The sequence below is a fragment of the Lissotriton helveticus genome, chromosome 7, assembly GCF_964261635.1.
Source record: "Lissotriton helveticus chromosome 7, aLisHel1.1, whole genome shotgun sequence".
NCBI lineage: Eukaryota > Metazoa > Chordata > Amphibia > Caudata > Salamandridae > Lissotriton > Lissotriton helveticus.
Genome location: NC_136068.1, coordinates 837,914,828 through 837,929,832, shown reverse-complemented (window position 1 = coordinate 837,929,832; position 15,005 = coordinate 837,914,828). Strand labels below are relative to the sequence as shown.

Here is a 15,005-nt window from a genome sequence, read left to right as displayed (position 1 = left end):
AGACTCAACTCAAGGGAAATCCAATCCAAACTTTCATGCCAAGTACTGCCATGGGTATGCCTTCTAGCCATTGATGAGGAAACCTTCTACCGCCAGTCAGCTTAGCCCCTGAATATCTCAGATCTCCAACTAGTACATCCCACCCAAGACAGTTGGTCCAGGCACCATCTGGTTCTGTGCAAGGATGAATATATGTCAGGTTTTAAAACTGGAACGTGGACTTAATCAGATTGAAGTTATTGTAAGGTCTGTGAGGCATGGTTGAATTTGGGAAAGCCAGAAATGTCCCGGGCTGCGAGGTTCTACACAGATTGCAGTACATTGTTAGTGGAAGCTCCCACAATTTTTTACAAATATTTCTTTATTTTAATTTTTTTTTTTAAATATTAACAACAAGCCAAACAGATTAGTCATTGCGTATTGCCATACATAAGCGTCCTAGAAATTGTTGTTAATGCTTCCCGACAAGTAGGGCATTACATATATGTCTTGTTTAGTCAGCTTATGAATCGCCATCAGCAAACATGTAAAAAACAACTATCAACTATCACTCGATGCAGGCCAATGCTCCCTACTCATAATCCTGGACTAACCGGCTCCCTTCGACACAGTTCACCACAACCTACTCATCAAGGTTCTTCAAGAAAGGGTAGGTGCAGAAGAGGTGGTCTTAAAGTGGTTCTCCTCCTTTCTCCAAAACCGCACCCAAAGAATAAAGATCAGAAACTTCTCATCAGACCTACACCCAGTCAGCAGGGGTGTCCCCCAAGGAACAGTTTTTTCCCCTCAACTGTTCAACATCTACATGGAACCCCTCACCACCATACTCAAAAAGACAAACATGCCCTTCCACCTCTACGCTGATGACACCCAGATCTGTCTTGAAACCTCCTCCATAGATGGCAGTTCGGGTTGGACTGTTCCCATGAGGCACAGGGTCAGACTGATTTGCATATGGCCATGTCTGAACTGGGGTGGCGAAGTGAGCTAAAGAACGGTGATGGATTAAACCCAGATCGGTTGACTGGGGGTGAGTGTTTGTATTGTCAACGCTCCGTCCATCACCACCTTTGGTTTTTCTTAGTTCGCCCTAAGTTGGCAGGGTATGCTAAGACGTGGGTCCCTTGCTCACTTTGCCACTGGAGTCAAGCAAGCCCGGCTGAAGACGGCTGTAATGCCAGAAACCGGTCCTGGGAAGCTTGATTCCGGTCCAGGGAAGACATGGCTTGGCAGTTCGGGCTGGACTGTTCCCATGAGGCACAGGGTCAGACAGATTTGCATATGGCCATGTCTGAACTGGGGTGGCGGAGTGAGCTAAAGAGCGGTGATGGATTAAACCCAGATTGGTTGACTGGGGGTGAGTGTTTGTATTGTCAACGCTCCGTCCATCACCACATTTGGTTTTTCTTTGTTCGCCCTAAGTTGGCAGGGTATGCTCAGACGTGAGTCCCTTGCTCACGTTGCCACTGGAGTCAAGCAAGCCCGGCTGAAGACGGCTGTAATGCCAGAAACCGGTCCTGGGAAGCTTGATTCCGGTCCAGGGAAGACATGGCTTGGCAGTTCGGGCTGGACTGTTCCCATGAGGCACAGGGTCAGACTGATTTGCATATGGCCATGTCTGAACTGGGGTGGCGGAGTGAGCTATAGAACGGTGATGGATTAAACCCAGATCGGTTGACTGGGGGTGAGTGTTTGTATTGTCAACGCTCCGTCCATCACCACCTTTGGTTTTTCTTTGTTCGCTCTAAGTTGGCAGGGTATGCTCAGACGTGAGTCCCTTGCTCACTTTGCCATTGGAGTCAAGCAAGCCCGGCTGAAGACGGCTTTAATGCCAGAAACCGGTCCTGGGAAGCTTGATTCCGGTCCAGGGAAGACATGGCTTGGCAGTTCGGGCTGGACTGTTCCCATGAGGCACAGGGTCAGACTGATTTGCATATGGCCATGTCTGAACTGGGGTGGCGGAGTGAGCTAAAGAACGGTGATGGATTAAACCCAGATCGGTTGACTGGGGGTGAGTGTTTGTATTGTCAACGCTCCGTCCATCACCACCTTTGGTTTTTCTTTGTTCGCTCTAAGTTGGCAGGGTATGCTCAGACGTGAGTCCCGTGCTCACTTTGCCACTGGAGTCAAGCAAGCCCGGCTGAAGACGGCTGTAATGCCAGAAACCGGTCCTGGGAAGCTTGATTCCGGTCCAGGGAAGACATGGCTTGGCAGTTCGGGCTGGACTGTTCTAATGAGGCACAGGGTCAGACTGATTTGCATATGGCCATGTCTGAACTGGGGTGGCGGAGTGAGCTAAAGAACGGTGATGGATTAAACCCAGATCGGTTGACTGGGGGTGAGTGTTTGTATTGTCAACGCTCCGTCCATCACCACCTTTGGTTTTTCTTTGTTCGCCCTAGGTTGGCAGGGTATGCTCAGACGTGAGTCCCTTGCTCACTTTGCAACTGGAGTCAAGCAAACCCGGCTGAAGACAGCTGTAATGCCAGAAACCGGTCCTGGGAAGCTTGATTCCGGTCCAGGGAAGACATGGCTTGGCAGTTCGGGCTGGACTGTTCCCATGAGGCACAGGGTCAGACTGATTTGCTTATGGCCATGTCTGAACTGGGGTGGCGGAGTGAGCTAAAGAACGGTGATGGATTAAACCCAGATCGGTTGATTGGGGGTGAGTGTTTGTATTGTCAACGCTCCGTCCATCACCACCTTTGGTTTTTCTTTGTTCGCCCTAAGTTGGCAGGGTATGCTCAGACGTGAGTCCCTTGCTCACTTTGCCACTGGAGTCAAGCAAGCCTGGCTGAAGATGGCTGTAGTGCCAGAAACCGGTCCTGGGAAGCTTGATTCCGGTCCAGGGAAGACATGGCTTGGCAGTTCGGGCTGGACTGTTCCGATGAGGCACAGGGTCAGACTGATTTGCATATGGCCATGTCTGAACTGGGGTGGCGGAGTGATCTAAAGAACGGTGATGGATTAAACCCAGATCGGTTGACTGGGGATGAGTGTTTGTATTGTCATCGCTCCGTCCATCACCACCTTTGGTTTTTCTTTATTCATAGACTCAACAACACTTTAAGAGAAGTCCAACACTGGCTATCACTAAACCATCTGAAACTCTACAAAGACAAAACGGAAATCCTTCTCATCTCCAACAAAGAGGAGAACCCCCAAATCGTAGAATGGCTAAAAGCAATTGATGCTCAAAACGGCAATCTCACCATGGCGGATTCCGACAAATTGCTGGGAATCACCCTTGACCCAAAACTCGACATGACCAAACACATCAAGAGCACTGCACAGAGCGCCTTCCTCAACCTGAAGCTACTCAACCAAATAAAACCTTTCATCCCGCCTAACGACCTTAAACAAGCCGCTCAATCCCTGGTGCTGTCCAGACTAGACTACGGGAATGCCTCCCTCACAGGTACAGCAAAATCCCACCTAGCCCCCCTTAGATCAACTCTCAATGCAGCAGCTAGAATGGTCACCAGAGTAAAGAAGTATGATCACATCTCGCCCCCACTCAGAGAGCTAAAATGGCTCCTAATTGAAATGCATGCCAATTTCAGAACGGCTTGTGTTACGCACAAAGCCCTGCACACAGGGAAACCCGACCTACCTGGCCGCCATACTCACGAAGGCCAGACAGACAAGGAGACTCAGAAGTTCTAACACTCTACTCCTCATCCCGCCTAAAATACGCAAACAAAAAAACGCTTCTCAATCCTTCCCTGGAAATGCACCCAAAATCTGGAACTCCATCCCAGTACATATCAGGACTACCCCCTCCTTTATACAATTCAAAAGGCAGCTCAAAGACCTCTTCCTCAACCGTTCTCTACGGAATGGATAGCCGCTGCCAAAACGCTTAGGCTTGCACATTACAGGACTCAGAGACTTTGTCACTGAGACTTCTACCTCATCCCCTTCCTGACCCCTCCGTCTTCCCCCCACCCCCACCCCCCGGCTAAAGGAGGCTCGGCTCGAGTCAACCTGCTCAATATTGTGATTCTCTGTGTCTTCCTTTCCTGCAATTGTTGTTCAGTGCACCGAGACTTCCTTTTGCGCTAATAATCAGTTCGCAACTTCCAAACTGTGTGTTTTTACCCATGCTATGAAGCGCTCCGATACCTTCTGGTCTGGCTAGCGCTATATAAAACTCTTCAATAAATACATAAATAAATATAGGCAAGCTCAAAGCAACACTTAAATCCACAGTCCGAAGGCCAACCAGGGTAGATTCTTGTTTAAAAGGATAAAATCATGTGTTATCATCATGTATACCCTCTGCAATGGGGCGGTCACCTATACCTGCCAGGCAGGCATTCAAACACTACCTTCCTCGGGGACAATGGCCCTTGGGGGTTTAGGATTTATCTGATTAAGATTTTTCACTTGTCATTTTTGACCTCCACCTTCACTATATATGTGTCCCTTTTGAACAAGTCACGAAGCTTAATGCTCACCTCTGTGTCTTACTAAAATGGGAATTTACAATAATCTATTCAAAGGTGCTTTTCTATACAATAAATAATGGTGAAATCCTTACCTTGTTTTCAAATGATTTATTTCTTCAAAGAAATCACATAGTCCTTTGACCAAACCATTTAGTCCTGTTATAAGAACGTGAAGTGCAGCAAGCCTTGACATTTTTGCTAAATTATAACTGCTGCCCCAAACGATAATAGATAAAATAATGGATGCTATGAATATGAAAGCAACGATACGTGCTCTATTGCCTCTTTCTTTTGGAATGATGTTGTTTGTTTGAACATGTAAGCTTTCTGAAGGATGGATCATCTGTAAAAGGAAAAAACATTAGAGCACAAAATTATCAAAGCTTTGTGTAACAGAAATGTAAAGAATTCATTTATCTTTAAAAGCAAAATGTATTCGTTAACATTTCTTGACCAACTACATTAAACTTTTGCACAGTTGATAAGTAACAAAGCTGTAATTGCATTTATCAAGAAATACCTACACAGAAGAGCAGCGTAAAGGAGTAAAGCATTCCCCCTGTAAATGTTACCAGTGAATTGGCATATCAGTACTAGAGGGGCAAACGGGTTGCCTCTAATACTCTAAATGGTGGGTGGGAGTGTCATAAACATGTCTACAAATACACAGATTGTTTTTGAATATGTATAGAAAAGAACTATATTTGTTATTGATTTTGTCTACTATATTCTACATTCCGTACAATTGCATTGAGCTTCTCCAGGGCAATAATATTCCAGATGGGGCTTCACCACAAGGAAAGTGGTGGGGGTAAAGGTGTGCAGCAAGCAGCTAAGAGTGATTGGGATGTCAGTCTTCCCATTTCCTGTTGTTGAATTTAAGGATTAAATATTCTCTTCTCCCATGTCCCATAACAACACTACCTAGGAGTCATAGAGAACATGTATGTTTGTGACGTTCCTGACTCTGGAATGGACCGTTTTCTAGATAACAACATTTTAATGGGCTCACAGGTCCACCACGTGTGGTACATATCACCAGGCTGATCATATCCCCTCTAACAGGCATCAGAACTACCAAACATGACCTTAGGTTTAACTGGAGCTTGGCATCACCAGCAGCAAAGTGTATATGTGTGTGCCTTGAACTGAGAACAGAGGATTTCACAGCTCTTTATCCCCAATTCTTCTGAGATTGCTCTACCTTTCCCAAAGTACGAGTTCAACGTATAAAAGTGTTCTCATGGGTTTCAACTAGTTGGAGTGCTTTGCACAAAATGATCTTTATTGTTTCAGGGTTTTCAATGGTAGTAATATCTATGTTCTTCCCTTTTGCACTTTGTTTTGCTTACCCGAGTTTAAAAGTTGCACAATGTAAAACTTATCAGTGTATCCCTTGCATCTGTTAAGCCATACTTGCGCAACACTCAGTTTGTTATGTTGGTCCTATATATACAGGTCACCCAGACATGAGGGGTTATTGGGTGACCATCTACAAAATCATTTACCTGAAACCTCAGGCAGCAGATCAGGGTTGCTAACAAATGAGTGACAGTGCAGAGGTGAAAGATTATGCCGTTAGACCAGGCAACCGGTGTCAAGTAATATGGTACTGTCCTGGAACATTTGGGAAGGGACACATTGCGCTTGTGATATTTTGCAGATAGGCAGGCATGTCCCAGTGGGATTGTAGAATGTTCCAGTTCTACAGGAATGCTAAATATCCCAATAGATGGCCCACCTACGGTTTCAGTTGGGTTACTAAAAATGAGTAAATATGTCCACATAAGGAAATATTATTCCTAACAACATATGGACTTACAGAGAACTGAGATGGTAACTCACAGAGATTTACTGAACCAAATAAAGGTTATAATTTTATGGTGAAGGGTCTCAAGGATATCTATGGGAAAGAAAACAGGAAAGGTCTGCACAACATGTAGACTCTGTGGTGTAAAATTTATCTTCACACAGTTCATGCTCCAGAACCACGATATCTCCAGTTTTTCCCATCTGTTTAGGTCTTTATTACAGGGTTTCTAGGAATGTGTCAGTGAAAAGGCCAACGTTATTGTGACCAGTCGGTATATGTACTCCCTTGATGAACACATTGGCATTTAATTCTTTATACTAAGGGCTCCATTGTATGGTCAAACAATAGTGGGGAAATGCAGCAACTCTGTTTAATGACCTTTGAGAGCACAATGGAGTGTGCCAGTTGCAATTAAACTGGTATTCATACAGGGGGCCATTACATTTGAACAAATGCATATCTGGATTTTGGACCTAGGCTGGACTTCTGTAACATCTTTTGAAGAGACCGCCCTCGCCGTCTCACTGTCAACTATTTTGATTGCATTCTCAGCATCTAGTGAAAAAAGAATCATTGGAGGGTCATCCTGCAAGGAAAAGTGTGCTACACTAACAGTATCTATGGCCTGTGTGTCTTTCCTTAATTAAACCTGATGGATTCAGTGATACTACATTGGGCATGTACTTTCTAAGAGCACACTAAAAAATTGGGATCGTGGTTTTACAATCATAAAGGACACATGCGGTATAGGACTCAATGCCTCCTTCTGGTTTCGGCAGAAGGGATAATGTACATTTCATCAAGCTGTCAGTAATTGGCCCTGACTGTTGGAAAGTGTTAAATGCATTGGGAACTGAACCCTGAAAAGAATTATAAAAAGTGGCTGTAAAGCCAACTGGACCAGGACACCGTTTTCATATTTGGGAAAATGCATTGTGCACCTCATCTTCCACCTATGTTTTGTGTGGCAGGGCTTTCCCGCTAGTATATACATGTGACGTATAAGCCAGGCCTGATTTTGTGCCAACTTAAATGCACTAATCCCTTAGACTATGGCTTAGGGGCTAAAGAGCTAACTGTTTGAATGGTAATGCTAACAAATGTGTGCCCCACAGCTAGATTTTATTCAGAACTACATTTTGACATTAGTAGCATTAACAAAAGAATAAAACTGGAAACTTTCCATTCTCTGAAAGCTGCAGAGTTATATGTAGTGATTACAGCTGCAAGAACACCCTGCCTTGCATGGACCTGAGTTGGAAGGAAGAGGAAAATATTGCACTGGCTTGCCTTCCTTACGCTCCGGTAAAAAGCGTGTTGTCAATGTTCCAAAGTAGCAACATAAAAGCTGTCAAGAGTGCCCTCTCACCACCCATAAACCATAGGAGACGAGTTTTAAAAGGATGCCGCGGCGTAATTAGTGAGGGGTGGCATTCCTGAGGACTGGATGCTGAGGGGGGCATGCTCATAGGTTGATATCCGACTGCAACCTCAACAGCTTTGTAAGGTATGCAGGGAAACCAGCATGCCTAGGCATGATAGAACTTAGGCTAATGGTGTACCCAAACCTATCTACTGTTTTCAGGAATCAGGGTACTGTTTTTTAATAATATTCCCTGCAGATGAGACATGCAGCAGCGCTGACAAGTGCACATACTCTCCCTTTCAAATTGAAGAAGTGCAGATACTCAGTGCCGGAGAGCACCTGTCCATTTAAGCCTCTCCTAATTAGTATGTTTCATTTCTTCTTTTACTCTCTTCTCCCTCCTGCCCACCCCAATTTCTCTTTCTACTGCTCTCCCTCCAAAAACAACGTGATTTCATGCATATCACATTCTAAGTGTGCCTTCATTTGTATTTAGAAAATAAAAACCTCTGTGAAACCAGTTAGAGTAATTGAACATCATGGTGAGTGTGTATCAGCTCACCTCTTAAGGATTCAAGTGCTGCTTCATCAGACCGCAGTGGGGTATATGGACACTCAACGTAGTGTCGCTGTTTATTAAAAGGAAAAAACAAACAACAAATATGCTGGGTGTGGGCTTGTAGGTACAACGTTTAGTTTCTACGGCCATGACTCTAGAGCATTAAAAGTGAAAGTGGGCATGGTTCAGGTTAAAGTGAACCCATAGTCGTGAAATTGGTATCATTGACAAGGTTATACTACAGACTCAAAAGTGCTCCAGACCTGCCTGCGTAACTGCTGGCGCCTTCACCATGCGCTCCGACATTATGCCAATCGTGCAGTGTGTTAAGAGCGCCTACAGCGCCCAAGCTATGTCTTAGTGCAGAGCTCTACAGAACATCAGAGTCAGTGTACCCTTCCCAAAGATCAGCGGTAACTTGTTAGCAAATCCCAGCACCTCTTATCTCTCTTAAAAGCTTGTGACCAGGCATAGTTTCAACGCGTAATCCATACTCACCTGCTCCCGCTCAGAGCAGTCCAGCTCACCTACCCGCTGCGCTGCATCAGGAAGGAAAAGACAGGTTGCCGGTTTCTGTCTTAAATACCTTCTCCTGGTGCCGTTAAGCATGGTAAATCAGCCGCACCTGGTGTGTGGTGTGATGGTGTTGGAATGACATAATCTACAGTGTAACCATGGAGGCCATCTTTGAATGTGGTGAAAGTCTATAGTTCTGGCTATTACCTTGATGTGGACGCGCATCAAGGGTTTCAAATTTGGCATTGAGTGGCGCGGTTTTATCAACAATGTGAACAAGAATTTATACAGTGCAAAAGTGCTTGCGTCACTGCGCTAAATTCGTGCATAAGTTGCTGGCGTCTGCCCATTGGGTGAGTTGTATGTCGGCCATCAAAGAGTGCAGTATTGTACTCTATTGTTAGTTATTAGATATATTGTCCTAACATAGCCACCTACCCACTCTTGGAGTGGGTAGGTGAGCCTGACTGCTCTGAGCGGAAGCCAGTGAGTATGGATTACGCGTTGAGACTATGCCTGGTCACAAGCTTTTAAGAGAGGTAAGAGGTGCTGGGAATTGCTGACAAGTTACCGCTGGTCTATGAGAAGGGTATGCTGACTGATGTTCTGTAGAGCTCTGCACAAAGCCAAAGCTTGGGCGTTGTAGGCGCTCTTAACACACCGCACGATTGGCATAATGTCAGAGCGCATGGTGAAGTCACCAGCAGCTACACAGGCAGGTCTGGGGCACTTTTGAGTCTGTTCATTAACCTTCTCAATGATACCAATTTCACGACTATGGGCTCACTTTAACCTGAGCCATGCCCACTTTCACTTTGAATGCTCTAGAGTCATGGCCTTAGCAACTAAATGTTGTGCCTACAAGCCCACACCCAGCATATTTTGTTGTTTGTTTTTTCCTTTTAATAAACAGCGACCCTACGTTGAGTGTCCATATACTAGGGGTGGGCGGAATTTGCGTATTTGCGTTACGCAAATCTCTGCAAAATGGTAAAAAAATCTCCACAAACACGCAGAAATTCCGCAAACACGTGGAATTGCTTGTTCGCGATGCTTTTTACCTGTTCGCAATCACTGTTTGCATGCTCGGGAGGAAATATCTTGCGAACACGAATTTTGAGAATGCGAACAAGCAAAAACTTTCGCGAAGTCGCGGAACGCAGAATTTTGGGCAATTTTGCGTTCTCCGGGGAACGAAAAATTACCCAAATTCCGCAAATTAAGCGAGCAGAACGGAATTTATCGCCCAGGCCTACCATATACTCCGCTGCGGTCTGATGAAGCAGCACTTGAATCCTTAAGAGGTGAGCTGATACACACTCACCATGACGTTCAATTACTCTAACTGGTTACACAGAGGTTTTTATATTCTAAATACAAATGAAGGCACACTTAGAATGTGATATGCATGAAATCATGTTGTTTTTATCACTTGTATAGTTTCAAAGAGGTTGTGTATGGTGAAACACACCCACTGGAATTAATAGGACCATGTACCAATATCTCTATTTGGTTTTTTGATCCTTTTTGTTTGTACCCTAGGTTGGATGCTTTTCTTCGGGGCAACGTCCTACCGAGAGAAGAAGTGGTATGTAGAACCACCCCACACACTGTAGATAGTTTTAATTTAGTCACTAGGTCCTGAGGAATCGCCAACTGATCTATTAGAGACATTGTATAGGCGAGAAACATGTTGACCACTAAGGGGTAGAGCGTAATTTTTGTCAGATTAAAACAAAATAGTCGCCCTCCTTCTTCTTTTTACTTTTTAATCAGGTTGTGACCTCTCCCGAATAAAAATAATTATAGAGGATTTTCTTACCTGTTTTAACCCACACACCACATCTACATCTTACTAGGTCCCTCACACCTATGGCACCTATACGGCAAGGAACAAAAGATCTCCGATAAAGAGCCCCTTTATGGGTGCCCGTCAAGCATAGCAGCGCCGGCTCGACGAGGAGCAGACCCATATGATGAAGCATGATACCTAGCTTGCTGGGTGTGTGAAGGTCTTGGTTCCGAAAGGAGGTATTCCCCACCACTCTGAGTACTCACCAGGTGGTCAACTTGCCACCCAGGAACACCGCACCTCTTTTATCTTTTACTCTTACCTATAACATACACAGCACCCTGCCCACAGGGGTACCTTGGGCCTACCTTACATGTAAGAAAAGTGAAGATTAGGGCTTGGCAAGTGGGTGCACTTGCCAGGTCGACATGGCAGTTACAAACTTCATGCAGGCACTGCAGTAGCAGGTCTTATAACCCTTTTAAGGGCTGCTTGGATTAGAGGCACAATCAGTACTGCAGGACCACCAGCACCATTTGATTTACAGGTTTGGCACACACTGTGCACTTTACTAGGGACTTACCAGTAAGTCAAACATGCCAATCATGGAAACACCAATCCATAATGCAATTTATAATAGGAGCACTTTCACTTTAATACTGAACAGCAATGAGGAAGTTCGTAGTGTTGTAGACGAATCTAGGACTCTATTTAAATATTCCCGATTTATGCCCTTATGTGGTTATATCGAATCATATCCTTATAAAGGCATAAGAATCATACCCATATTAAGTCATAGTCAATGCAGTCCAAATACGGCAAGGCTACTCCCATAGACTCCTAGAAGACACAACGCGTTCTTAAACAAACCAAGCCTCCAGCAGCCTGGGAATCCCCCCTGCTTCTGTATTGATTTGTCCTAGAACTCCTGGAGTCCTGAAAGAACTGCGAGTTCTTAGTGACGTCTTATGTCCAATCTTACGTCAAACTCGGCACCTTCCAGGTATAAATATACCAACATCTGCTATAGCAAAACACACGGTGGTTTGGAGCAGATCGGCTATCTACTTGCCCGACGCCCTGCTGTAGCGAGTGCCGAAGGAAGCCGACCCTCCCATTGACGCACTGAGAGAGACGCTGTCTTTTCTCCTGCCGAGAAATCAAACTCCAGTGTTTCCCTGTCACCCTTGCAGGTTGCTGGGAGATCGAGTCCTGTGAGAGAGATACAAGACCTCCTTCATTCTATAACCAAGGTACGGAGCTGATTAGACCCTTAGAGAATTCTTGATTCAGATTCTTGGCAGAAACTATCTTAACTCAAACTACATCTCACTTATTTCTTCCCATGTACTAGGCTTAGGTTAGGTACACAGGGGTAGGCGTATCTTAGAAGCACCAGTTGAGTACGTTTAGTCATTATTTTATCATTGTATGTATTTTATCCATTTTAAACACCGTATGGCTTAGAAACCATACCATGCTTTTACAGTATTATTTTATAATACTCCTTTTACTGTACGCACTTTACTTTATGACAAGTATTGCAATTGTAGCAATTCACTTCTCTTGCATGAGAAAGAAGACTGTTCAATAAATAACCTCTTTTATTGAAAACGCCCGTCTCTCTGTTTCTCTGCACTTCTGGTGAAACTAAGCATGCACGATTGACTGAGTAAATTAGCTACCTATTGTTTCCACGACTCTGGAGATATACTCCTTATTCTTGGGGGAGCAAAGTTGTCATGTTTATGCGGTGGTCAGAAACTAATCCCTTCTTGTGAATTCGAGAAAGTTTCTAGTGACCTCTGAGCTAGCTGGCATCCATAATTAAGTCTAACATATTCAATAGAGACCTAGTCGACCTAAGTCCTACGTCTAAACTATCGTTTATGTTATTCCAATGCGCAGAGCCTGTTGGGAATATAGGAACTACACTACAGTAGAGACACTGAACCAGCAAAAACAGAGTCAAAACTAGGTCAGAAAGGAAAAAAACAGGAGAAACATGCCAAAAGAAGGCAGGTATAACAGGGGCCTTTATAGTTATTGATATATGTTGATGACGAGAAGAACCAGTTTCTAGAAAATTTGATCAGAAGGGGGTCCTTACACCTAAAAAGGTTTGACAAGGGGTCTCGACATCAAAAAGTTTGAAGACCACTGCCTTAGATCCCTGTAGCAGACAAAAAGCTCAGCAGGTAATTAACTACAGCAACAATGACAGACTGGAGCTCAGAAGGAACAATGGAGGCGTAGGTCACGTGACAGGTTTAGTTTCTATTCCTCCTCCCTTTGGGCATAGAAAAAAGTTCAACAAAATTACAGACAAGTACCTGAAAAAATGTAAATACGGTAAGATTACGGTAACGTCCTGGAGTCACAACCTCTGGAACCTTTAAGCTTGGACCATCTTTGCTACCTTACGCCATTGTATGCTTAATAGCCTAACCTCAAGCACTGCTGAACATTAATGTCTGGTTTAAATGGTAACCTGAAATTACTCTCTCGACTCGAGGACCACACACTGCTGTCTTGAACGAGCGCTGACACTGCCATCTGACACACTGCACATATTTCAGGAAGTGAGATTAATGTATGTGTCACATGTGACTCCAAAATTTCACAGAGGCCTGCGAGTGACGGCGAGTTCCACCTACCGTCACTTTTGGGCTCAGAACCCTTGGGCTGCGGCTCGGCCTGTCCGGTTCACCTTCACGGAACCCTTGCAAGACAAGACCTTAGGAAACGAAAGTTCCTCTTAGGGTGCGCGCAAGCCATATCCCCTGCCTGGACTGGGGAACGGAAAAGCAGGCATGGCCTTGACGCGTCAATCAATCAATCAATCACGACACTTGTATAGCGCACTACTCACCCGGAAGGGTCTCAAGGCGCTTGGGGGGAAGGGGTCCGCTACTGCTCGAACAGCCAGGTCTTGAGTTGTCTCCTGAAGGCAAGGTGGTCCTGGGTCAGCCGAAGGTGAATGGGGAGGGAGTTCCATGTCTTGGCCGCCAGGTAGGAGAAGGATCTGCCTCCGGCGGTGGCTCTTCGGATGCGTGGTACGGCGGCAAGGGCGAGGCTAGTAGACCGTAGCTTGGACCATCTTTGCTACCTTACGCCATTGTATGCTTAATAGCCTAACCTCAAGCACTGCTGAACATTAATGTCTGGTTTAAATGGTAACCTGAAATTACTCTCTCGACTCGAGGACCACACACTGCTGTCTTGAACGAGCGCTGACACTGCCATCTGACACACTGCACATATTTCAGGAAGTGAGATTAATGTATGTGTCACATGTGACTCCAAAATTTCACAGAGGCCTGCGAGTGACGGCGAGTTCCACCTACCGTCACTTTTGGGCTCAGAACCCTTGGGCTGCGGCTCGGCCTGTCCGGTTCACCTTCACGGAACCCTTGCAAGACAAGACCTTAGGAAACGAAAGTTCCTCTTAGGGTGCACGCAAGCCATATCCCCTGCCTGGACTGGGGAACGGAAAAGCAGGCATGGCCTTGACGCGTCAATCAATCAAATCAATCACGACACTTGTATAGCGCACTACTCACCGGGAAGGGTCTCAAGGCGCTTGGGGGGAAGGGGTCCGCTACTGCTCGAACAGCCAGGTCTTGAGTTGTCTCCTGAAGGCAAGGTGGTCCTGGGTCAGCCGAAGGTGAATGGGGAGGGAGTTCCATGTCTTGGCCGCCAGGTAGGAGAAGGATCTGCCTCCGGTGGTGGCTCTTGGGATGCGTGGTACGGCGGCAAGGGCGAGGCTAGTAGACCGTAGCTGGCGGGTGGGCGTGTAGAAGGTCAGACGGTCCGAGAGGTACTTGGGGCCCAGGTCGTGGAGAAACTTGTGTGCGTGGGTGAGGAGCCTGAACGTGATCCTCTTGTTGACGGGGAGCCAGTGCAGGTCCCTCAGGTGGCCGGAGATGTGGTTGCGTCGGGGGATGTCCAGGATGAGGCGGGCGGAGGCGTTCTGGATGCGTTGGAGTCTTTTCTGCAGCTTGGCTGTGGTTCCGGCGTAGAACATGTTTCCGTAGTCCAGTCGGCTGGTGACGAGGGCCTGGGTGACCGTCTTCCGTCCCAGCCCTCACCACCGCCTGTCAAAAAATGTAAATACGGTAAGATTACGGTAACGTCCTGGAGTCACAACCTCGGGAACCTTTAAGCTTGTTTTATCAGGAGAGAGTCGGGGACTGGTTATGCCACTAATACTATTTAGGCGAACTGACAGGGGAATAGAAACCAGGACACTGTCCATATCCATATCCAGTGATGAAGTACTGGAGACCGGGGCATTGGGTTATACCTGTGGACCGAGCAGGGACCTTGGCACTGGTTGTTTGTAGTGGCGGAAGTCACTGGTGCAGCTCTCATGTGCTACCAAATCCTGATTTCGACATTTCTATTAGACCTGGTGTTTTATTTTGCAGTTCTGGAGTCCAGAGTTATGAGGTCTCTAAGCTATTCTCCACAATGGTTTTGCTGTTTCCTCCCTGCAGGGTGTTGAG

General features: G+C 45.8%; 1 protein-coding gene across 1 annotated transcript in view; it reads right to left on the bottom strand.

Annotated features, from left to right (window-relative positions):
- STING1 (stimulator of interferon response cGAMP interactor 1) overlaps positions 1-15,005 on the bottom strand; it is a 409,277-nt gene that overhangs the window by 372,346 nt on the left and 21,926 nt on the right. Inside the window, exon 2 of the mRNA XM_078653333.1 lies at positions 4,544-4,794. Coding sequence (XP_078509459.1) covers positions 4,544-4,794 — 251 coding nt within the window. The remainder of the gene's footprint in view (positions 1-4,543; positions 4,795-15,005) is intronic.